Here is a 22,692-nt window from a genome sequence, read left to right on the forward strand (position 1 = left end):
AATATAACCAAATGTTTTCTTTTCACCAGCCCTCATTCTGTCCGCCGCCCCTCTCTTTGTCTTACTCTTGATTCAGCTACGAAGTCAACCAATTAATGTATTGAATTGATCGTATTACCAGCTCTTTGGGTAAATTTGTTGGCCTCACGTATGTGAGAAAGGCTTCAAAGATAAGACCATCTTGTTAGAGAAGCTCAGAGTTCGTTTTGGGGGTGGGGTAGGGAAAGCAGCTCTGGCACCCTACTCCCCACAGAGGGATGAGTTCCCCAAATCAAGCACCTCCCAGCGGCAGGAAAGAAGAGGGTGGGCAGCCTGCTTTTCAAAAAGCTGGAGCCTGAGCTGCAGACAGGTGAGATGCATGTCACCCTCTTGGCAGTGGAATTTTTTGGAAGGGAGCTAAGGTTTCTGCCAGGGGAAGCACAGGGTCTCGAATCAGCCAGCCTGCCACAGCTACTAACCATGGCCCTAGGATGACTGGTGAGGGTTTCCATTCCCATCTCAAAGATGAGGAAACAGAGACCAAGACAGGTGTTGTGATTTCCTCAAAGGCACTTAGCCAGTGGTACAACTTCCTAGTTGCGTGGGACCTTGGGCAAATTACTTAACTTGCCTCAGTTTCTCATCTATAAAGTAGAGTTAATGATAAGGCATAATGAGACTATAATAATAAGAGTATTCCAAGATTAAGTGAACTAAATACAGGCATACCTTGTTTTACTGTGTTTCACAGAAACTGCATTTTGTTTGTTGTTTTTAACAAATTAAAGGTTTAACCAGGTGCAGTGGTTCAAGCCTATAATCACAGCACTTTGGAGGCCAAGGTGGGTGGATTGCTTGAGGTCAGGAGTTCAAGACCAGCCTAGCCAACATTGTGAAACCCTGTTTCTACTAAAAATACAAAAATTAGCCAGATGTGGTAGCACGCGCCTATAATCCCAGCTACTGGGGAGGCTGAGCCAGGAGAATCACTTGAACCTGAGAGGCAGAAGTTACAGTGAGCCGAGACTGTACCACTGTACTCCAGCCTGGGCAATGCAGTGAGACTCCATCTCAAAACAAAAAACAAAAAAAGCAAAGCTTTGTGGCAACCCTGCCTTAAGCAAGCCTGTCAGTGCCACATTCCAACACCACGTACACACTTCATGTCTTTGTCAGCATATTTTTGCAATAAAGTGTTTTTTAATCAAGGCATGTACATTGTTTTTTAGACATAAGGCTATTGCACACTTAATAGACTACGGTATAATGTAACCGTAATTTTTACATGCTCTGGGAAACCCAAAAATCTGTGCGACTTGCTTTACTACAATGTTCACTTGCAGTGGTCTGGAACAAAACCCACATCTCTAAGGTATGCCTGTATTTGTGAAGCACACTGAAGAGTGTCTGGTGCATTTAAGTGCCATGTTTATGTTTGTTGAATACATAAAGAAAACTTGGACCTAAATCCAAGGCTTTGGACTGGAGAGTCTGGTCCACCATGCTGCCTTTCTCATTTGTCTCAACTACTAATCATCTCCAGGAAAGGCACTGAGTAGATGCAGATCTCAGCCGCCAGCTGCCCACAGTCTGGCTGGGGAAGGACTACCAATATGAGGCAGTGTGGTGTAAAGCAGAGGGTTTCAGCCCAAAATGTGAGGGACCTGGGTCCTGGGGAAGTCACGTCTCTTCAAGAATCAACACCTTCCTGTGATCCTCTGTGCCGATCTTCAAGGACTGACTTTTTTTTGCAGCAATGGGGACCCACTGAGGCTGTCTGAGCAGGACACAGGAGTGCCATGAAGCAAGCTGTGCTTTAGAGAGCTCAAGCTATAGGAAGCAGGTGGGGGATGAACTGCAGGGAAACAAAAGGTTAAATGCTCCATGAATACTCAAACCTACTTCTAAAAGAGCTTTGCAGCCTGACTGAGGAAACCAGCTCTTACTCCAGGGACCAAGGAGTGACTCTCCTCCAGGAAGGTCTGTGACCAAAATCCTCCAAGTAACTCAAATTGGAAATACCAGTGGTGGAGAGAGCCTTGTGAACTCAGGAGGGCTTTCCTAAGGAGGATGTTAAGCTAGAGGCTTTAGCAACAGGTCGGAGGAAAGAGGCAGGCAGGGACATTAAGGGCTGGTTCTCTGACAGTCAAGCCACAGGCAGACCTGCCACACAGCATTTGACCCTCTCCTTCCAGCTGTACATATTCTCTACCCTCATGGTTGTGGAATCCGTGATGCTGGCGAAAGTGGTAACAGAAAGCAGAAGGCTGTGGAACAGTACAGGGAGCACTGGACTGCGAGTCCATAAGTATAGTGCTCAGCCTCCCAATTCTCATCTGTGAGACCTAAGTCAGGTGATTCTACCTCCATGGGCCTCAGGCTGTTCTTAATCAGAGGCAGTCATTATAGAGCCTCCTGAAGAATGCAGCCGTAGGCATGAGAGGGGCAACTCATTCATGTGCAAATGGAGAAGGGTGATCAGGGTGCCAGGGTGAGCAGTTTCTATCCAGATCCATGACCTCGGGGTGATCATGGCTTTGGCTTGGGAACATCTAGGGGTGAGCTGTGGGTGGAAGTCAGAGGAACACAGGTGGGAGGACGGGTGCCAGGCTGCCCTGTGCCCACAGTGTGTGCTGGAGGACACTTTGGGCAGGACTGTGCCCAGCTCTGTTCCTGTGCCAACAACGGGACCTGCAGCCCTATCGATGGCTCCTGCCAGTGCTTCCCTGGATGGATTGGCAAGGACTGCTCACAGGGTAAGCTGCTGCCATCTGGGAATGCCCCTACCTGGGGTCAGACCCCAAAATTCTCCCTTTGTTGCCCAAAACCTCTCTGCCCTGGTACCTCCACTTCCAGGGATAAAATCTCCTGCATGTAGGAATGAGCCCCATTTAGCTCTATAGCTAACATGATGGATTATCAGGATTGATCATTGGTATTATTGATATTAAAGGTATTGATATTGTTGATGATACCATTAATGCTATGAATTCTGAGACTTAACACTCCACTGACACCTGGGCAAGGACCAGCGTGCTTGAGTTTGGGAGTAGGGAAGCGAGATGGGGCCAGGGCAGACACCTCAGGAGGGTACAGTGCTCTCTGGATGGCCCATGTGAATGATGTCCTAGGGGCTGTTCATGTAAAGTGCACCAATCTGATGTGGAGGGAACAGCCCGTCTCCAGAAGCCCCTAAACTGAGGACAGAGACGCTGTGGAGCTCCTTGTCTGACAGATGAGACCTAGCCAGTACCCTTGGAGAGGTTCTAGTTAGATGACTGAGGGAATTTCTAGTATGATGGGGAGACATAGGCTCCATCCTTGGGAGCTCACCAGCTAAAAGATGAAAGCTCCTGCCCTAGCAAAGTCCCCATTCTCGTGGGGAAAGCACACACAGTACATACATGGTAAACCACAGTGTTTACCCACATGCTCCAAATCAGTCAGTCCCCTGAGAGGGGAGGCTCAGGGGCCCTCAGAGCCCTGCTGAGTCAATCATCAAAGTCTTGGAGAGTGTGCAGAGAGGCAGAGAACCCGGGCTTAATGGATGGAATCCTGGGTAACTGAGCCAAGAGGTAAGTGCAGGAATTCTGGGAACAGTGTGTGAAGCCCCTGAAAGCCAGGAAATGTCAGCCAGGTCCATTGTGGCATCTTGGCTCTGACGTGTACTCCCCCTTCTTCTCCCTCTCCGTCTGCCCCTCTCCGCCTTCCCCTCACCCTCTGCATTCCACCCACATCCTAGCTTGCCCACCCGGGTTCTGGGGCCCTGCCTGCTTCCACACATGCAGCTGCCACAACGGGGCAAGCTGCAGCGCCGAGGACGGGGCCTGCCACTGCACCCCTGGCTGGACTGGACTCTTCTGCACACAGCGTAAGCCCCACCTCCTGGCCTCCCTGCCACTTAGAATCCCATGCTGCGGCCTACTGGCCACGGCGGGCATTGTCCAAACCAGCAGGGAGGGAGGAAGGAAGCCGGCCCCAGGACTGGTACCCGACTCCTGCCCCGTGAGAATTGAGGAGCTCTGCAGGGGCAGCTCCAGACCTGATAGGGTTCAGGGGATGAACAAGCCCTAGCTCCTGAAAGGTCAGGGCTGCAAGGTACCCCGGCAATCACCAAGACCAGACCCTCCTTGGACAGTGGGGCCCAGAGTGGGGAGGAGCAGCCTGTGGCCACACAGGAAGGAGACCCTAGCCTGGCCTGTGGTTCCTAGGCCCCTCTGTCTTGGAAAGGCAAGGATCACCTCGCCCCTACCCCTTCAGCATGAAAAGCCTGAGCAGGGAGACAGCTTTGGTGCAGGAGCTCACTAGTCTTCATCCCACGCTCTGCAAAAAAAAAAAAGAGAAGACAGGTCTGGTCGCTGCTACACCTCTGCCCTTGTCCCCATCCAGCAGCAACTCATGTGACTGGAAATCTTGTTTCTCTAGGCTGCCCAGCAGCATTTTTTGGGAAGGACTGTGGGCGCGTATGCCAGTGTCAGAATGGCGCCAGCTGTGACCACATCAGTGGCAAGTGCACCTGCCGCACAGGCTTCACCGGGCAACACTGCGAGCAGAGTAAGCTGCCCTGACCCCTGATCCGGGGTGATGCTGTTGCATCACCTCCTGCAGAGGATGCCTCCTGCTTCAAGGGCCACTCACTCAGGGCTCTGTACCCCGTGGTCCCTTGACTTCGGGGGCTACTTCCAAGGAAGAATGCTGAGGAAGGTTGTGCCTACATTGTTGTTTGAAGAATGTCTCCCTTCAGTTGGGTGGAGATGGGGGGCATTTAGGGCAGGGAAAAGGCCGTAGCAGGTAATGAGAAAATAGTGGGAGGCAGGATCTTTTTTTATTAATCTTTGAAGTCCCTATGCACTCAGATTAGGGCCTAGCAGGTTGGAAGGTACTGCTTAAATGTGTTGCAGGAGGAGAATGTAGGGATGAGTGGGCCCTCCTCTCTCCTCGTATCCCCCACTCAGTGCTGTAAATGTTCTGTCCACCCCCAAGTATCTAGCCAAAGCACAACAGGAGCTAAGGGAATAGGCTTCACTCAGTGGGAGGCAGAACAGGCTTACTGCCAAGCTGTCTACACATGGAATGGGAGGGGTGGACAGTGAGTGGGTCCTCTACCCTAACTCTTTGTGCTACACAGGATGTGCCCCAGGAACCTTTGGTTACGGCTGTCAGCAGCTATGTGAGTGCATGAACAACTCCACCTGTGACCATGTCACCGGCACCTGTTACTGCAGCCCTGGCTTCAAAGGAATCAGGTGTGACCAAGGTAATACACAGGTTGCAGAGGCCCCTGGGCTCTATGGAAAGGGCCCCCTGGAGATTCTGGGGAGATTCCAACTGGAACAGCTGGATTTGATGACAATTCCCTTTATTCACATTTGTGAGGACAGCAGGAACAGGGTGGGCTGCAGAGGCGCCAAGTGCGGGAGAGACGTAAGGAGCAGGCAGTCCCTCAGTCACAGCTTCCCTGGGCTCACCCTTGGCAAGTTTCCCTTGAGCCAAGCAAGGGTAACCACAAGCTAGTACTGTGGAAAGGCCACCAGACCAAGTTAGAATATCTGCCAAGTTGGCCGGGCGCGATGGCTCACGCCTGTAATCCCAGCACTTTGGGAGGCCGAGGCGGGTGGATCACGAGGTCGAGAGATCGAGACCATCCTGGTCAACATGGTGAACACCCGTCTCTACTAAAAATACAAAAAATTAGCTGGGCATGGTGGCGCGTGCCTGTAATCCCAGCTGCTCAGGAGGCTGAGGCAGGAGAATTGCCTGAACCCAGGAGGCGGAGGTTGCGGTGAGCCGAGATCGCGCCATTGCACTCCAGCCTGGGTAACAAGAGCGAAACTCCGTCTCAAAAAAAAAAGAATATCTGCCAAGTTCTAGTTTGGCCATTACCCACTAGGTGTCGTCGAGTGAGTCATTTTGTTTTGCTAGGCCTGTTACTCCACATGCAAAGTGGGAAGAGTAGATTAATCATTCCCCCATGACGCACAATTACTCTGAAGGTCAAGGAGCCCATAGGGGCTCGACCTTGGTTGTTACACTACAGTCAGATGGCACCTCCTAGTGCCTAAAGGAGATGGAGTCCCAGGGTCCAGTTGTGAGGATCAAGTTGAGACAGTATAAGTAAAGGATTCAGCATGGTCCCTGACACCTAAGTGAACACTCCATAAATGCTGGCTTTGTTATATAAAAGCCCTTTATAACGTGCTGCAAACATGTTGGTTCTAGGAGATGGGGGATGAAAATGGGATCTCAATTATCCACATTACAGAAAAGGAGCCAAAAGACAGATTTCCCTTGCATTCTGAGGATGAATCACTGAGAACGATAATGCAGCACTTTTACCTCCCTAGGGATGTTGGCCAGCTCAGTTCAGCCAGCAGCCAACAGCCAAGGAGGAGTCTAGACACTGCGGGCCTGGCAGGACAGCCCTCTAGACTAAGCATCAGCACGGAGGGTGTGGGCAGCGTGCACGCGCACACACACGCAAATATGTATATGTGTATATATATGTGTATATATATATGTATGTATATGTGTGTATATATATGTGTATATATATATGTATATGTATAATATATATGTATATGTGTATATATGTATATATATATGTATATGTATAATGTGTGTGTATATATATATATGTATATGTATAATGTATATATATATATATATATATAAAACCAACAGGGGTCCTATGGGCAGTAATCCTGGAAATAATAGCACAGCACTTAGAGCTTTCCTTCCCAGTCTATCACTTGGTGCTCAAAACCACTGGGGTGGGTGAGATAATTGTTCCTATGCTACAAATGAGCAAACTAGGGACTCTGAGCCACACAACTGGTAAGCAGGGAGAAGGGGCTGTGTTCATTTTTTCCTGACTCCTGAGAAAACTGACTCTGCCAATTACAGGCTATGTAATCTTGGGCACATTCCTTTTGGGAACTTGGATTTTTCATCTGTGAAAGGAAAATACTAGTCCCTTCATAGGGCTGCTGGAGAGAATAAATGAGTTAATATCTGTAACTCATTTTTGGAACATGGTAAAATCAGTCACAGTCACATTCACTTCTTGTCATGACCCTGGGACTCCATTCCCTTTAGTGTTGAGGGCTGGGGGTAGTCACATAGGGACCGAGGAATTGGGCCAACGCCAGAACCAGGTCTCCTAATATTAGAGGGGTTATGGGCATCTGAGCCCAGCCCCAGGAGATCTGAAGTGCAAGCAGGCCAGCCCCAGGCTCAGGCCCTCCCTCTGCCCGCAGCTGCCCTCATGATGGAGGAGCTGAATCCCTACACCAAGATCAGCCCAGCCCTGGGTGCAGAGCAGCACTCGGTGGGTGCTGTCACAGGCATCATGCTGCTGTTATTCCTCATTGTGGTGCTGCTGGGCCTATTTGCCTGGCATCGGCGGCGGCAGAAAGAGAAGGTCCGAGAGCTAGCTCCCCGCGTCTCCTACACACCTGCTGTGAGGATGACCAGCACTGACTACTCCCTCTCAGGTAAGGCCCAAGCTCCTGGCCTCCCTCCTCTTCCCCTACACACACCCCCCCACCAGGAATGGTTGTGTCTGTCGGGTTGGCTGCTGGGGCTGGATGTGGAAGCTCAGTCTCCCCTAGAGTGACAGTGGGGGTGGGGAGCAGGAGCCCACCTAGGAAAGGTACCTAGAGTTTCAAGGGGATATTGTTTCTTAGGTCCCTAGCTCTGAGCAGCTACGGTTGGGAGCCTCTTCCCATCTTCCCAGAGCTTCCCTATCCTTACTAGGCTTCAGCCTCCGGAGCCCTCCCACTAAGCAGTCACTTCCCTACACTCTCCAGGGAACCATCTCCCCAACCTGATGTCAGTACCACCTCAGGAAGCTAGACCTTGGAGCCCACTGCCCAGAGCCTGTCCATTTCTGATTCCCTAAAGGCCTCAGGACAACCCTCCCTCCCAGTTCCCAGTTAGGAGGGCCCTATTAGTAGAGCGTAAGAGAACAGTACCGGATTTGGGGGAGGTCTGAAAGTCTGGACAATGTCACTCTGGCAAGTGTGCCAGAACCGAGTGCATCCTCCAATGTGGTGAACAGCTCCGGCAGGTATTTTATTTGGGAGTCTGAGTGGAGTGGAGGTGGGACTGCTGGGTGATATCCTTCCCTTCCCCTGAACCCTGGACTGCTGCCTTGGAAATAAGAAAGGTTTTTTGCTTCATATTTAAACAGTAGAGGCCAAAATGCTCTGAAATTGCTGTGTAACCCTGGGCCATACGAGGCCGAGCCTGTCAGGGTGAGCACAAGGTAACAGCTCTCTCCTACTGGCTCATGGCACCTGGCTCATCTGCAGCCTCCTGTGTCTTGTGCTTAGAAAACCCAGATCACTTCACCCATTCCTGCCAGGCACTACCTTCTGTGTGTCGAGCTTCATGCGAGGCACTGCAGACCAGGGCACACAACGCCTTCAAGGAGCTCCTGGTCTACGTGCCACACTGGCTTCAGCCAAAGCAGACATCTCCCACACAGGAGACTTGGGGATTTTCTTCTATGACTATCCTGAGAAAGTTGGCTATGGTTTCCTGTGCCATTCCTCTGGTATTCCCCAGCCCTGTGGAGAGGTTCTGGTTCCCTTAGGAGGGAAGGGCAGGGTCAAGAAGAGTGAGATTCTCTGTAGGATCTCATTACCAGGATGGAACCCTAGAAGGAAGCGGGAGAGGGTCCGCCCAGCCCTAAATAGGGACCCAGGGACATGTTAGTGAGGCTATCAAAGCCAACATGCCCCATCCAGGCTCCAGTTGGTGGTGCCCCCCTTGTCACTGGTGAGCCTAACCTGCATGCTGCAGGGAGGGCCAGCATACGGGAAAGAGCAAATCAGGCTCTCCAGATTTTAGTAGGGGTAGTGGATGCAGGAAGCGTAGGGGATGGGGTACTTGGCTATTTGTCTTTGCAGGGCTCTCTCAAGGCTCCCAGCCCAAGCATTAGTACTGGGGTATCTCATGCCAGGTGCAGGGGTATGATGGTATGTGGCACCTTGTTCTCTTCCCAGATTTGTCTCAAAGTAGCAGCCATGCCCACTGCTTTTCCAATTCCAGCTACCACGCACTGGCGTGTGGGGGGCCTGCCACCAGCCAGGCCAGCACTCTGGACAGGAACAGCCCCACCAAGGTACCGGGCCCCTGACTCCCCAGCCCCCACCCACTGCCCTCTCATTTAACCCTCACCTCTGCCCAGGAAGGAACTGCACCCCCACAGGGAGGGTACATGTAGAACTGACCATCAACACATTAAAAGCAACCCTGTGATCCATGGTACATGTAAACACTCTGAAGCATGTCATGGAGCCAGCATGTTACATGGAGCCCAGTGCTGTGTAAACAACCCATAGCATCACTCAGTCTAACATATACCCCTGCACCCTGTGCGTAACCCTGTGCATAACATATACCCCTGCACCCTGTGGTACCAAGTCATGGAATCATGTGTATCATGTAGACACTTTTGCCATATGTCAACATGGAATCCAAACACTAGACCACCTACCACAAATCACTGCAGTGTGCTACCAACACAGTTTGTCCAACTGGCATGTTATAGAATAACTACTATTATTCAGATAACCACCTAACAATGTTTCTTTTACCTGAACATACCCATGTCATCAGTACCCACTCCTCATCATTTGTTGAAATCTGAATCAACACAAGGGCTGTGGAACCCAAACTTCAGCCATAACCAGTGTTCCGTGGACAGTGAGTTCTGTAGATCTTCATGGCAGGTGTGCACGCTCCTGGACAGGACTTTCCCTGACAGCTTCCAGCATAACCCTGGCTGTTGGCAAGATGTCCTCCTTACAGTCACAGGCCCTTGAGCAGGGATGTCTCAGCACCTTTGTGTAGATAATTTAGAGAGCTCCCTTAATGTGCCCGGACCCATACCAGGCAGAGTGGGAAACAGAAAGTGAGGAAGAACAGCCCCAAGGACAGGTCTGAGAGGCTCATGCTGCATACCTCCAGACACCCACCTGTGCCTTAGATGCAGAACAGCGGCGAGCGGGGCCATGGTGGGAGTGGGAATCTCGGGATTCCTGGCTTCCCATAATATCCATTCCGGGCCAAAAGCATGGCTTTCACAGTCCAAAGCTATGCCCTAGACTTCTAGAAGTCCTTTCTTCCCTGTCTGTCTCGTGGAGACTGACCAGCAGTCCCATAGACCATGCCTTCTGCCACAGACCTGGTGCAGCAACAGTAACAGATACTATACAGCCTCAAGGGCAACCACTATCAAGCCAACACCCCAGGGCCACTCTCAGCCTCCACCCTCTTTTGGTAAGGGGCTAGAATTACTGCAGAGTAGCCAACTTGGTGACCCTCTGGGTCACCTCAGCCCAAGGACCCAGAGTGGCTCTCCATGGTTAAGGATCCCTCAGTCTAACAGGGCATCTGCAGCAGAGGCAGGCAGCTGTGATGACATGGAAAGGACATGGCACTGGGAGCTGAGACCTGAGCTCCAGGCACAGCTCTGTCACTGACTCCTTGTGTGTTCACGAGCAAGGCACACAAGTCAGGACTCAGGTCCCCATCTGTGAAATAAGGATAACCATCCTCGCCTCGTATGATGTGAAGGGCAGCTGTGAGAATGCAGAGAAAGAAAGGAATGCAGTATGAGCCTCAAGACACCCTGTTCTGAAGCTTTCCTTTGGTCACAGGAAAAGGAAAATCTCTCATTCAGCCCAAATCAGGGTCAGGTGGCAGAGGTGACAAGTGATATTGCAGGCAGCCTCAAGACTTCCTTCTGTGCTGGAGATGGCCTCATGTTGCAGCTGAGACATCACCAGAGGCCCCTCTCCTAAAGCTCAGTCCCACCCCCAGCTAATCTGCTTCCTCTGTTGGGGCCGGCTTTATTCAATCTACCCTAGAAGGCCTGGGAACCCTACAACTTCAGCCCAACAGCTTGGGTGGGGAATGTTCTGTTCCTACTGGCACTAACCACACCATGGTGGCCTGTCATGGAACACTTAGCTTCCCTTTTCTCTCAGTGGCCAAGGACCCAGGTGTATCAGGATTATCACAGGGTGGGGTGCACTGAAGCTAGTCATAGTGAAGACTGGGGAGGGGCACCTGGGGCACTAGATATTAACTGGCTCTCCTACTCTCCAAACAGCTCAGTAACAAGTCCCTTGACAGAGACACAGCAGGCTGGACCCCCTACAGCTATGTGAACGTGTTAGGTCAGTAGTGGTTTGAGTCTGGTCCCCACCATCATGTCCCACCCTATTCTTCTTCCTCCATATTGAGAGAGACCCAGCTCAAAGGGAAAGGGTTATGAGTCCTGAACATGGTTTCCCCCAGGGAGAAATTTTGGCTATCACAAGCAGATGATGCCCAAGACTCCCTTCCGTTACCGTATTAGGGGATAAGTCCCTGCTATGACCGAGGGACCACAAGGGAGAAAACCAGGGCCAGGAGCTAGGGCAGGCGTCCCCAAACTACGGCCCGCAGGCCGCATGCAGCCCCCTGAGACCATTTATCCGGCCCCCCGCTGCACTTCAGGAAGGGGCACCTCTTCCATTGGTGGTCAGTGAGAGGAGCACAGTATGTGGCGGCCCTCCAACGGTCTGAGGGACAGCGAACTGGTCCCCTGTGTAAAAAGTTTGGGGACGCCTGATCTAGGGATTCCAGATGGAAGCAAAAGACACACTTGCAATCTGGACAGGAATCTCTGCCTGACCCAGGCCCGACCAGGGTGCCCCTTTCAAGGGCTTCTTCCCTCTGCCTCTGCCTTGGTGGAGGAGCACTAATTCCTGTGGAGGGAGGGAGGGAGGGAGGAGGGAAACAAGGCAGATGACCTTGGCTCTAGAAGATCCCCCTGGCCCCGCTGGCCCTGGACCCTTTGGATGCTATACACAGAAGCCCTTGAGTCCTTCCAGCCTGCCTCACCCTGACCCACTTGTATACTTCCTATCCCCTTCCCCTGCCATACCAGGGCACTGGGAATAATGGCTCCTCCCTGTCATTCCTCTCACTAGACTCCCATTTCCAGATCAGTGCCCTGGAGGCCAGGTACCCACCCGAGGACTTCTACATTGAACTTAGACACCTCAGCCGCCCCGCTGAGCCACACTCACCAGGTCAGACCCCAGCCCTACCCTCCACCCTCTCATGCCAGACAGACCCAGCACCTGCCCTAATTCCCATCCCTGTACCTTTACCCCTGTCCCATGGTCCCCGAACTCTCCCTTTTAAGCCCTCTTCCCTCCTGACATGTCTACCAGCCCAATCCCCTATCTAAAGATGGAAACCTGTCTGGATCTTCCCCATTCTGTTCCCATAGCAGACAGTGGATGTGGACAAACAGGCTGCTTGGGGTGGAGAAGATACCAAAAAACTGCCCTCCCTACAGGCCACAAAATACCACCCAAATCCATTCGAAAATGACTTGGGGATGGTGACATCTTTGGGGTTCTCTGGGCCCTGTTGGAATGGGTAACAGGGAGTTAGCTCTCTGGCCACTAAGTCCAGTGTCTCCCAGAGACTCCAGAATCCCCAGTAACCCAAGCTAAGCTTTCTCAGATCACTAGGTAGGGTTGTCAAGCAGGGATCTGGAGAGGCTGAGGTACGATGTATCAACCAACATCATCTGTATTCATGGACTGAGTACAGCCTGGCCTGAAACTTGGTGGCCTGGGAGAGACACAGAAAAAGAGACTGGGAAGGTCAGCCCTGAGATGGGAACATGTGGGTAGGAGTTACAGAAGGTGTCATAGGAATAAGTGCAATGAATGAACAGAGAATGTGGCCTCCCTACAAACTGGCTCTCCTGGGGCACCCTGGGGCAGGGCCTTAGCATACCAGACAACTCAGGACCTGACGTCAGGCTCTAGCTGGTTTCTAGAACTCTAAGGAAACTGAGCTGCTCTACCAATCCCTGCAGGTCCTGGGCCCAGCAACACTAAGAAGAGTGAAGGTTCTGAATTCATCTGCCCACTGAGCAGCCATGGGCTGCATGGACCCTGGGCCTATACTCAGGAGGCTGTGTTCTTAGCTGTGGGTTCCCTGGACAGTATCCAAGGCATTTAGTAACCCCACCAACTGTAATCTCCCTCATTCTACCAACATATACACACATACAGCCCTACCACCACCACCCTTTATCTCTTTCCACAGGGGAGCGTCCTCTGATCTAAGCCAGATTTCTCCCAGCTTTACAGATCTCACTCTTTAACTAGTGTAGCCAGAGCACCATGCGCTGTTATTTTTTGTCTTACACCCAAGCAGGCTGGTGTCCAGTGGGAAAGAACAGCTGGAGGGATCGGGCCCTAGCTGCAACTCAACTTCTCACTTGCTAGTGTGGTTTTGGACAAGTCACTGTTGCTCTTTGGGCCTGTTCCCTGCTCTGTAAAAAGGAAGAAAAGTTAGCCTAGCCACCCTCCCTCAGGGAGGGCAAAAATGTCCTTCTATGGTATAAAGCGCTGAACTGATGTCCGTATATAGACAGTTGCGGTCATGATTCTGAAGGGCACAGGTTCCTATAAGCCTTTCAGAAAAATAACAATCTTGAGACCAGGCATGGTGGCTCACGCCTGTAGTCCCAACACTTTGGGAGGCTGAGGTGGGCAGATCACTTGAGGTCAAGAGTTCGAGACCAGCCTGGCCAACATGGTGAGACCCCCATCTCTACCTGAAGAGAAAAAAAAAAAAAAAAAAAGGCATGATGGCACATGCCTATAATCCCAGCTACTAGGGAGGCTGAGACAGGAGAATCACTTGAACCCGGGAGGTGGAGGTTGCAGTGAGCAGAAATTGCACCACTGCACTTCAGCCTAGGTGACAGAGCGAGACTCCATCTCAAAAAAAAAAAAGCAAATTTGAAAGAAAATCTTGGGCCTGGTTCTGCCATTTCTCTTGGTAATCCTGTGGAAGGTAGGCAGATGGGAGTAGACCCTTTCAAATTCAACATGACAACTCTATGTAGAGGAGCTATAGGAAGGAATCCAAAAAGCAACAGGTTGGTCTTCACTGTCAGAAACTGGGAAGAGTCAAGGAGAATCAAACTGTATTTTAGTAAGCACTTGCTGCAGGCCTTGCTTGGCACCGTGTCCTCAGTTACAAGCTGGAAGAAAAAATGGCTCTGACTTTGAGCCAGAGTCATTCCTGTCCCAACCTAGAAATGTCAAACAATTTCTTTTCTGGGATCACCAGCAGCAAAGAGCCCAAGCTTAGTCCCTGAAGCCTCTTGGCTGAGGCTGAGGGCCATCATGCGTTGTTGCAGCCTAGGAAAAAACTAACAGCCAAATGGTAGAAAAAAATCCTTAGGGCTAAAAACATTGGTAATACTTTTCAAAAACAACTCTACATTATGTATAAATGGACCACCCCAAAAAATGAGTAACTAAGAGAACTGGCTGTGGAAGGCAATGTCTTCTGCGTCCTATATAAAGATGACTAATCAAGAACCTCAGCCGCCTCTCCCCCTTTCTTTCTCTCTGGCTCCCCTCAGATGAGCCTTGGATCCCGGAGAGGACAGAGAGGACCAGAGCTGCAAGGTGATAAATACTGTCTTCAAACCCATTCCAAATTCCAGCAGAACTGTGATTTGGAATGTCATACAGCCTGCCCTCAAGCAAAGAACTGGTTCTGCTTCATTCCTTATCCTATACCCTTGGAGCCTGGAGTTTCATCTGCAGGGACTCCAGGTGGCATTAGAACAGCCTTTTATTACTTCCTGAAAGACATTCCCCTATGGTGAAGGTTAAAGGGAAGGAGTGCTGAATATGCCAGGGATCGCTGTAGCTCGCCTTAATGCTCATGAGCCTTTGAAGAATTCCTATAATCAAAACAATTTCAGGTAGCTTAAACCCAAAATCATTTTCTAGCAATAAACAACTATTTTCTGGGTAGGGGACAAAGGGGGGAAAAGCAAGAAAAAGGAAAACTCAATTAGTCTAAGTAAACCTCACCCCCATATTTTCTTTCCTTACATGATATTTTTATACAGGTGTTTGTGGAATGGATAGACGTCAGAACACATACATTATGGACAAAGGCTTCAAAGGTAGAGTATCCAATCCTGATGTCTTATTACAAAGGGCTTAGCAAGACAGAGTGCAGATCTGAAATGGCCAGAAATTCCATGCGAGAGAAACTGCGTGTGCCTGCTCCCACAAAAGGTTAAAAGACCACAGGGCCTAGGCTGCTGCGTAGCTGTGCCCAAGAGGAGCAATCATCATAATAATGCATCCATGTTTCGATTTCAGTTGCACCTGCTTAGCAAATGCTTGTGGGTTTTTTATAGATGCCAACTAAATGTCTTCGGAAGTGTAAAGCGTCATTATCCAACCAATTAGTACGAGCTAAATTGATTATAAAATCTGAAATAAAGTTGATCTACTTGCCCCAGAAGCCTCCTGTCGTTGCACTAGTGAGGAATGCCACCCTGCACCTGCTGGCTTTCTGGGGGCACAAGGAATGAAAATGATATGCAGTGTTAATACTGTACGGCACTCCAACCTCAAGAGATCTCTGCCTCCAAGAGCAGAGAAGCCAGGACAAATCTCTAACACATGGGAACTGCAAGCTGGATCATCCTTCTAAGAAGTCTACAGGTGAAGCCAAAGATGAAAGGTCAGGTCCTGCCCTAGGTTTAAATGCCAGAATGTGTGAAATAGGGGGCTTTGCAACTCCGTCACTTGCCACTCTGTTTATTAACTGCGGCTTTAGACTGTGAGCTCTCTAAGGCTCAGTTTCCTCATCTGCAAGGTTGGGATAATAATGCCTATCCTATTATCTAATACCTGTCCTATTGTCCAACAAAGTTATCATGAGTAACCAATAAAATCACAGATGGGAAGCGTTTTTGAATATTGTAAAGATTGTACTAATGTAATGGGGTTTTCCTTTCATCTCAGAGGTCTACTTAGAAGAGCCTAAGGTTGGGCGCAGTGGCTGATGTCTGTGATCTCAGCACTTCAAAAGGCAGGCAGATCACCTGAGGTCAGGAGTTCAAGACCAGTCTGGCCAACATGGCAAAACCCTGTCTCTACTAAACATACAAAAATTAGCCGGGCATGGTGGCACACACCTATAATCCCAGCTACTTGGGAGGCTGAGGCATGAGAATTGCCTGAACCCAGGAGGCAAAGGTTGCAGTGCACCAAGATTGCTCCACTGCACTCCAGCCTGGGTTACAGAGCAAGACTGTGTCTCAAAAATAAAAATTAAAAAAAAATTAGCAGGCATGGTGGCTCAGCACTTTGAGAGATAGGCAGATCACCTGAGGTCAGGAGTTCAAGACCAGCCTGGGCAACATGGTGAAACCCTGTCTCTACTAAAAGTACAAAATTAGCCAGGCCTGGTAGCACACACCTGTGATCCCAGCTACTCGGGAGGCTGAGGCACGGGAATCGCTTGAACCTGGGAGGTGGAAGTTGCAGTGAGCCGAGATCATGCCATTGCACTCCATCCAGCCTGGGCAATGAGAGAGAAACCGTCTCAAAAAAAAAAAAAAAAAAAAAGAGCTTAAGCTAAACAGAGATGACAGCAAAGGTCCCAGTGGATATCCTGTATCTAACAGTGCACCAGAATCACCTGGAAAGCTTATTAAAAATACAGATGTTCATACTCCATCTCCTCAAGACTCTGATGCAGTAGATCTAGAGTGGGGCCCTGGAATCTACATCTGTGAAGAGCACCCTCAGGGTATCCTTATGCAGCGTATTCCCCAACTACCATGTGGAAACCAGTGGTCTAAACTGACCCAGATATACCTGATTATTGTTCTAGTCTTTCAGACCTAGCCTTACATACACCAAGACACAACGATTCCTTAACCAAGAACAGCTAAGTCGACTGCAGTCCTTTTGGGGAGACCGTTATTAGATGTGGGGTGAGCTCAGGGTAGGGGTGGTGGTGAGTATTGTGTTCCGAACAAGAGAGCAGTAAGGCTGACTCACTATCGGCCTTTGTTAGGGTATGTGCAGCCCAAGAGAACTGTCTGAGGACAAAAGGTCATCCCCAGCCTCCCAGCCAGTCAACAGACAATACTTCCTTGGAAACATTTTGGCAATTTTCTGTGAGTTTTGACTTAAACCATCCAAATGAAGAGAAGCACCATTACAGTAGGTAAGGCTGAAAACAAAGAACAGCTCTACTATTTCATGACTATGACCTGGCACCTCAGTTTCTTTCTCAAAAAGGTATGGGGATTTGGCAGAAAGATCTCTAAGAGCCTTTCTAACTCGAGACCATGCATGACTCAAGCGTGAATAAGCTCGGACAGGCCCAAACACCTCAATAAATGAACACACAACTGTCCTATGCATTGTGTTGTCCTGTACACTGTGATTAGGTGGTCACTTTCAGATTCACAATCATAAATGTAAAACAAAGCTCAGGAAAACAGTGTCTCTGCCTCAGCATTCTCTTCACTCCTATTTTATGGAATCATATATCTGACCTCTGAGTGCAAGGGAGAGCTCAGCAGGCAGCCAGCCAGATTTTATTTTACCACTATGGCTACAATCATCCTTTAAAGAGTAAAAAAGAGCCACGTAAGCAAATGTACCACCAGGTGTTGGGGACCAATACATCAGAATAAGAGAACTGAAAAGGAAAAAATGTAATGTCACAGTTCAGAATTTTACAGAAATGGCTACCAAAACATGGAATAAATCCCACCAATTCGCTAATGCCCCCCAAATAAACATTTAATATACTAGTTTGTAGACAAATGAAACTAGTTCCTAAAACTATTGGCCCAAACCAAATCAGAACCACTAAGAATTATGAGTCTCAGTGTTCTCTGAACTCAATGGGAAAAAGTCCTAGCCTAGCAGTTAAGGAATTTGAGTTGTAGTTCTTCCTGTATGGTGCTGATTAGGTCACAGCACTGTTCTGAGTCTCAGCTTCTTCCACTATAAAACGATGGAGTTGTACTAGCAGCATCTCTAAGGCCCTTTCAAACTCTGACATTCTAAAAGCCATTAGTCAATGCCTGCCCTTTCCCCTGTTACTTACTGAAGAACTCCACTCACTGTCATCCTGGAGGTTAAGTGAGACCACTTACACTGCTGAACACCCTTCTATTTCCCCTTCTCACTCCAGCACAATGATCCTGGAACAAACTGCCTCGTGTTCAATTCCTTGTCAGGCATTTCAAAGTGCTAAAGAAGAAATCCTCCCGGCTATTCTCCATCGCCTTTATGATGCTGCAATCCTTGAGCCCATTATTGCTGCCGCTTTCCCCCGCTGTGTGCTCCTTGCCATCTAACTTCCAAGTCTCTCTCTGCATAAACTTGGGCTCTTCGGGTTAGGAGCCCAATGACATCTTGAAGATTAGTTCTTAAAGCCAGTGTTCTGGCTGGGTGCAGTGGCTCACACCTGTAATTCCAGCATTTTGAGAGGCTGAGGCAGGCAGATCACAAGGTCAAGAGACGGAGACCATCCTGGCCAACATGGTTAAACCCCGTCCCTACTAAAAATCCAAAAATTAGCCAGGCATGGTGGCAGGCACCTGTAGTCTCAGCTACTTGGGAGTCTGAGGCAGGAGAATCACTTGAACCTGGGAGGCAGAGGTTGCAGTGAGCCAAGATGATGCCACTGCACCCTGGTGACAGAGCAAGACTTGTCTCAAAAAAAAAAAAAAAAAAAAAAAAAAGCCAAAGTTCTGACCCTGAGACCTCCTCCTCCTCCTATCTGTTAATTGAGAGAAGGATGCTAATTTACGGCCCAGGAAGAGAAGAGGCAGTGTGGCCTTCTATTACTAGTAGCAAGCCAAGAAGCAAGAGGTGGATGCTCAGTGCCTGGGTTTATCCCTAACAATTAAGTTGGGCTTTAGTGGAGGTTAGCATGCTCCTAGAAGCCAAGGTGGGTTCAGATCCCACATACAAGGTGGCCCTAGAAAGTCACTGCCTCTCTCTGGATTTGATGCATCCTTTATAAAATGAAAATGTTTAGTTCATCTCAGAAGCCCCCTCTCTGATAGTGTATGACTAGGTGGGGAAATAGGAACCAGATAAGAGCAAATGCTAGGGTATTATAGGACCAAGCCGCCAACCCTAATGTGAATTACAAGCCTTGAAGGAGTGACTCCCAGAGCTTGGGTAGCCTGAGTTGATGCTTCCTCTTTGCAAAATGCCCTGAAGGGCTGGGACTAGCAACAGGGGTGGGGCTATAAAAGGATGAGGAAGTATCTAAGAGCAGCTGGTTATTCTTCCACTCAACCCTGCCCTCCCCTCTTGCAGGCAGGTGGATGACTCAGCCGGAGAAGAAAGTGGCTTCCTGAGGTGGAGTTTCCAACTTGCCTAGCCCTTCCCCATTCTCCAGTCCCACTAGATGGGGTACAGATTAGTCCATAATTCAACACCCTTTTCTCACCACCTAGCCAACACACACATGCATTTCTCCATCCTCTGCCCCTGCGTGGAGGATGCTTCTCCCTGAGCTTAATCTCCTCCCCACAAACGTCAACTTCTCTTTTATCCATTTAGGATCATCCCCTGCTCCAGAGCCAACAATTTATTTCCCAAAACCTGAAAGTAGCCCTGACTTTTCTGGTGAAAATGAGAAGAGAGGCACTATCAACTGGCTGAGGTTCTTTTACGCATTGAGCTTCAAGACTCTCCCACTGCTGTAACTCAAGTCAGTCATGGGATAACCACAAAAAGCTTAAGAGTTCAGCCTTCTCTCAGCTGGGCTTGGCCCCACAGATGAAGAACATTCCTTGTTAAGGGTAAGGCAGAGCTGCTGCAGACACAGTTTGCTTTTAGAGATAAGGACAGGAACACTGGATAACAAGACAGTGAGGGAAAACATCTTGATTGGTATCAATCAAGAGAAGATAGGGATTGAGTCCTGACTAAACTACTTACTAACATTAGGAATTATATTAGCAAATTTTCTGAGCTTCAGATTCCTCATTGTAAAGTAGTAATAATAGTTCTGTCCAGCCCTGCTCATGATGTAACAAGTTTCAAATGACCTAATTGGAATGAAGACTGTAAGTGCTACATAAAGTGAACTATCATTATTCCTCACATGTTAGAAAATATGCAGCTGAGACAGCTGCAACAGACTTTCTTTAAATACTACTAGTCTTCGGCTTCCAAAACGGAAGCTCTGTGTCTTACTGCTTGGCTTATGAGTTCAGAGAACCCAAAGTGGGATAGACGGGCCATGCTGGCTGGGGTTCTGGACTTACCACCGATCCCTTGTACTAAAAAACTAAGTACCCAGTAAGGCAAATTTATGTGGCTTGGGCAGGTCACAGTCAAGGACCCACAGCCACTTTTCCCGATGTGAGCCTCAACCAGCATCTGGGTCTATCTAGCCTCTGTTTAGGCCTTGCTGGTGATGGCTGAGACCATTCAGTGTCTAGCAAGGATGTTTTCTCCTCCTCTCTAGAGTCATATGCTAACAAGGCCACAATCCTAAGATGTCACTAAAGCCAACACCCCTCACTACTTCTGGGCTAAGTTGTGATGGAAAGTGCTCTGAGCCTGGTTCTACAGTGTTTGCTCTGTTACTGATAAGCAGTGTGATCCTGAGGAAGTCAATTCCCACTCTAAATCTCATAGGCAATGACTTCCTCATAAGCAATAAGAGGAGAGAGATAATTATTGCTCTACCTATACCACAGAGTGTTGTGAACACTTGAAAGAACTAATGAGTGAACACATTTTTGTACAAGACTGAGGAAATACTACCTGCTGAAACAACCTACTTTAACAGAAAAGTAAATCCTCTTCCAACCAGTTACCTTTCATGGGAGATAAAATAATACTTGTGGTGGCACACATCTAGCTACTTCAGCCATATGGAGTGCTCTGCTTTCAGGGTCCCAAGGTATATATATCTAAGTCATCCATTGAGTTACATTATCACTTTCACTTTTTACCATTTTCATTACTCTTAGAAGTTGGAGACAGCATAAATAAATAGCAGCCCAAAATGTAAACTGTGGTAGTTCTAGTGATAGATCATCCAAGAATTTCACCATCTGCTACCTTTCACAGAAATTTAGTGCTGAGATGCCTTTTAGATACACTTTCGACTATCAAGTCAAGCAACTCAGTGCTTGTGTCTGGATCCCTTGTCTAGCAGAGCCTCACAGATGAAGGTCAGAGCTGCCAGATTCGAGTTTACTGCTCTTTCCAGGCAAATCCTGCCTTGCTTGGGACTACTGCAGGAGGCAGTGATCTTCCCCAAAAGGAGAATGGTGTAGGGATGAAAGAGGGAATCCCCTTTCCTTCTGTGACTGCCAGTCACTAAAGAACCTTTCTTCCCACAGTGAAGCTACAGTTATTTGGAAACCAGTCTGCATCCTTTTGTACTCTGAAGTCTTGGAGATGGTATAACTATACAGCTGAGAGGTGGCAGGCGAGGAAGCATGAGCTCTAGTATCAGAAAGATACTACTGAAACGGATTTTAGTTAGCATTCACAAGAACGGGATAAGCACCCCAAGAACATGTTACAGGTTTGCTAGAAAACAGGAACTTTCCAAAGGCTAGCTTAAGACTGACATGCTTTTTACACCTCAAGTACACTTCAGTTTACCATATTCTGATCACAAGCTCCTGGAGAACAGGGATACTGTTAAGAGCCTGCCACTTACAGGCTGTCAAATTGCTGACATCTGTGCTAAAACACACGCCGCCGCCTTCTGAACCTAAGCCTCTCAGTCACTGAAAACAATTCAAGCCAGGTGTGGTGGCACGTACCTATTAATACCAGCTACTCAGGAGGCTGAGGCAGGATAATCACTTAAGCCCGAGTTTGAGACCAGCCTAGACAACAACTCAAAAAAGAATTCACAAGAATATCATCACAAAAAATGCACAGGCCAAGGAGTGCAAAGGCATGGATTCAAGTGTTGGCACTGCCACTTAACTTACTAGCTGTGTGATTTTAGCCGAGTCACTCGCATCTCTGAGCCTTCATCTCTAAAATGTAACTAACAGCAATCCTTCCAGGAATTTACAAAAATTAAACAATACATGTCAAAGCATATTAGTCATATCTTGAATACCTGATCACTAAAAATAAAAATGTTCCTATACTCCAAAAATGTAAGTTTCCTTGGAGAAAGAACTCTGCCTACCTGGGAGAGCATTTCTCAACACGTTTAATAATCCTGGCTTTTTTAATTATCCTGGCTTTTCCAGCCCTAGGATCCCGAAGGCACATAAACTCAACTGCAGTCTGCTTCTAGTATTAACATGAAGACTTGTAATGTTCTTGCCTGTCCTAAGAAATCTCTCTTGCCTTGCAGATTACATGAAAGAATCCGTGTGCAGTTCTAGTACTTGTTCCTTGAATAGCAGTGAAAATCCTTACGCCACAATCAAGGACCCACCCATCCTCACCTGCAAGCTTCCAGAAAGCAGCTATGTAGAAATGAAGTCGCCTGTACACATGGGGTCTCCGTACACAGATGGGCCATCCTTGTCGACATCTAATAAAAATATATATGAAGTTGGTAGGTGTCTCAAATAAGTAACTTAGTGAAATTAGGGCAACAGTGCAGCATCTGAAGTAAAAGCAACCCCTCTCCATTCACCCTGTCTTGACAACATATCATTCTTTTGTTGCTTTTAAAGGAAACTCTAAGGTAAACTGTCTTTCCTAGGCTGCCTTTCTTGCACACACACACACACACACACACACACCCCACCTCTCTCTCTCTTCAACTGTTGATACCCGAGCAAGCCTCAGTCCTCACCCTCATGTATTTATCATAGACTTATAAACCCCTAGC

General features: G+C 48.6%; 1 protein-coding gene across 19 annotated transcripts in view; it reads left to right on the forward strand.

Moving 5' to 3' along the window:
* MEGF11 (multiple EGF like domains 11) overlaps window positions 1-22,692 on the forward strand; it is a 398,263-nt gene that overhangs the window by 371,571 nt on the left and 4,000 nt on the right. For 2 of the 19 annotated variants that reach the window (XM_074392772.1, XM_039468640.2), the window contains 10 exons: window positions 2,607-2,735; window positions 3,722-3,850; window positions 4,405-4,533; window positions 5,108-5,236; window positions 7,236-7,472; window positions 8,988-9,106; window positions 11,102-11,168; window positions 11,967-12,068; window positions 14,936-14,992; window positions 22,207-22,413. In XM_074392772.1, the coding sequence (XP_074248873.1) occupies window positions 2,607-2,735; window positions 3,722-3,850; window positions 4,405-4,533; window positions 5,108-5,236; window positions 7,236-7,472; window positions 8,988-9,106; window positions 11,102-11,168; window positions 11,967-12,068; window positions 14,936-14,992; window positions 22,207-22,413 (1,305 nt within the window). Of the gene's footprint in view, window positions 1-2,606; window positions 2,736-3,721; window positions 3,851-4,404; window positions 4,534-5,107; window positions 5,237-7,235; window positions 7,473-8,987; window positions 9,107-11,101; window positions 11,169-11,966; window positions 12,069-14,437; window positions 14,993-15,232; window positions 22,414-22,692 lie in introns of those variants that run through there. The other 17 variants (XM_039468641.2, XM_074392778.1, XM_074392777.1 and 14 more) reach the window with 15 other exon arrangements.

The sequence above is a fragment of the Saimiri boliviensis genome, chromosome 2 (genome assembly GCF_048565385.1).
Source record: "Saimiri boliviensis isolate mSaiBol1 chromosome 2, mSaiBol1.pri, whole genome shotgun sequence".
Lineage (NCBI taxonomy): Eukaryota > Metazoa > Chordata > Mammalia > Primates > Cebidae > Saimiri > Saimiri boliviensis.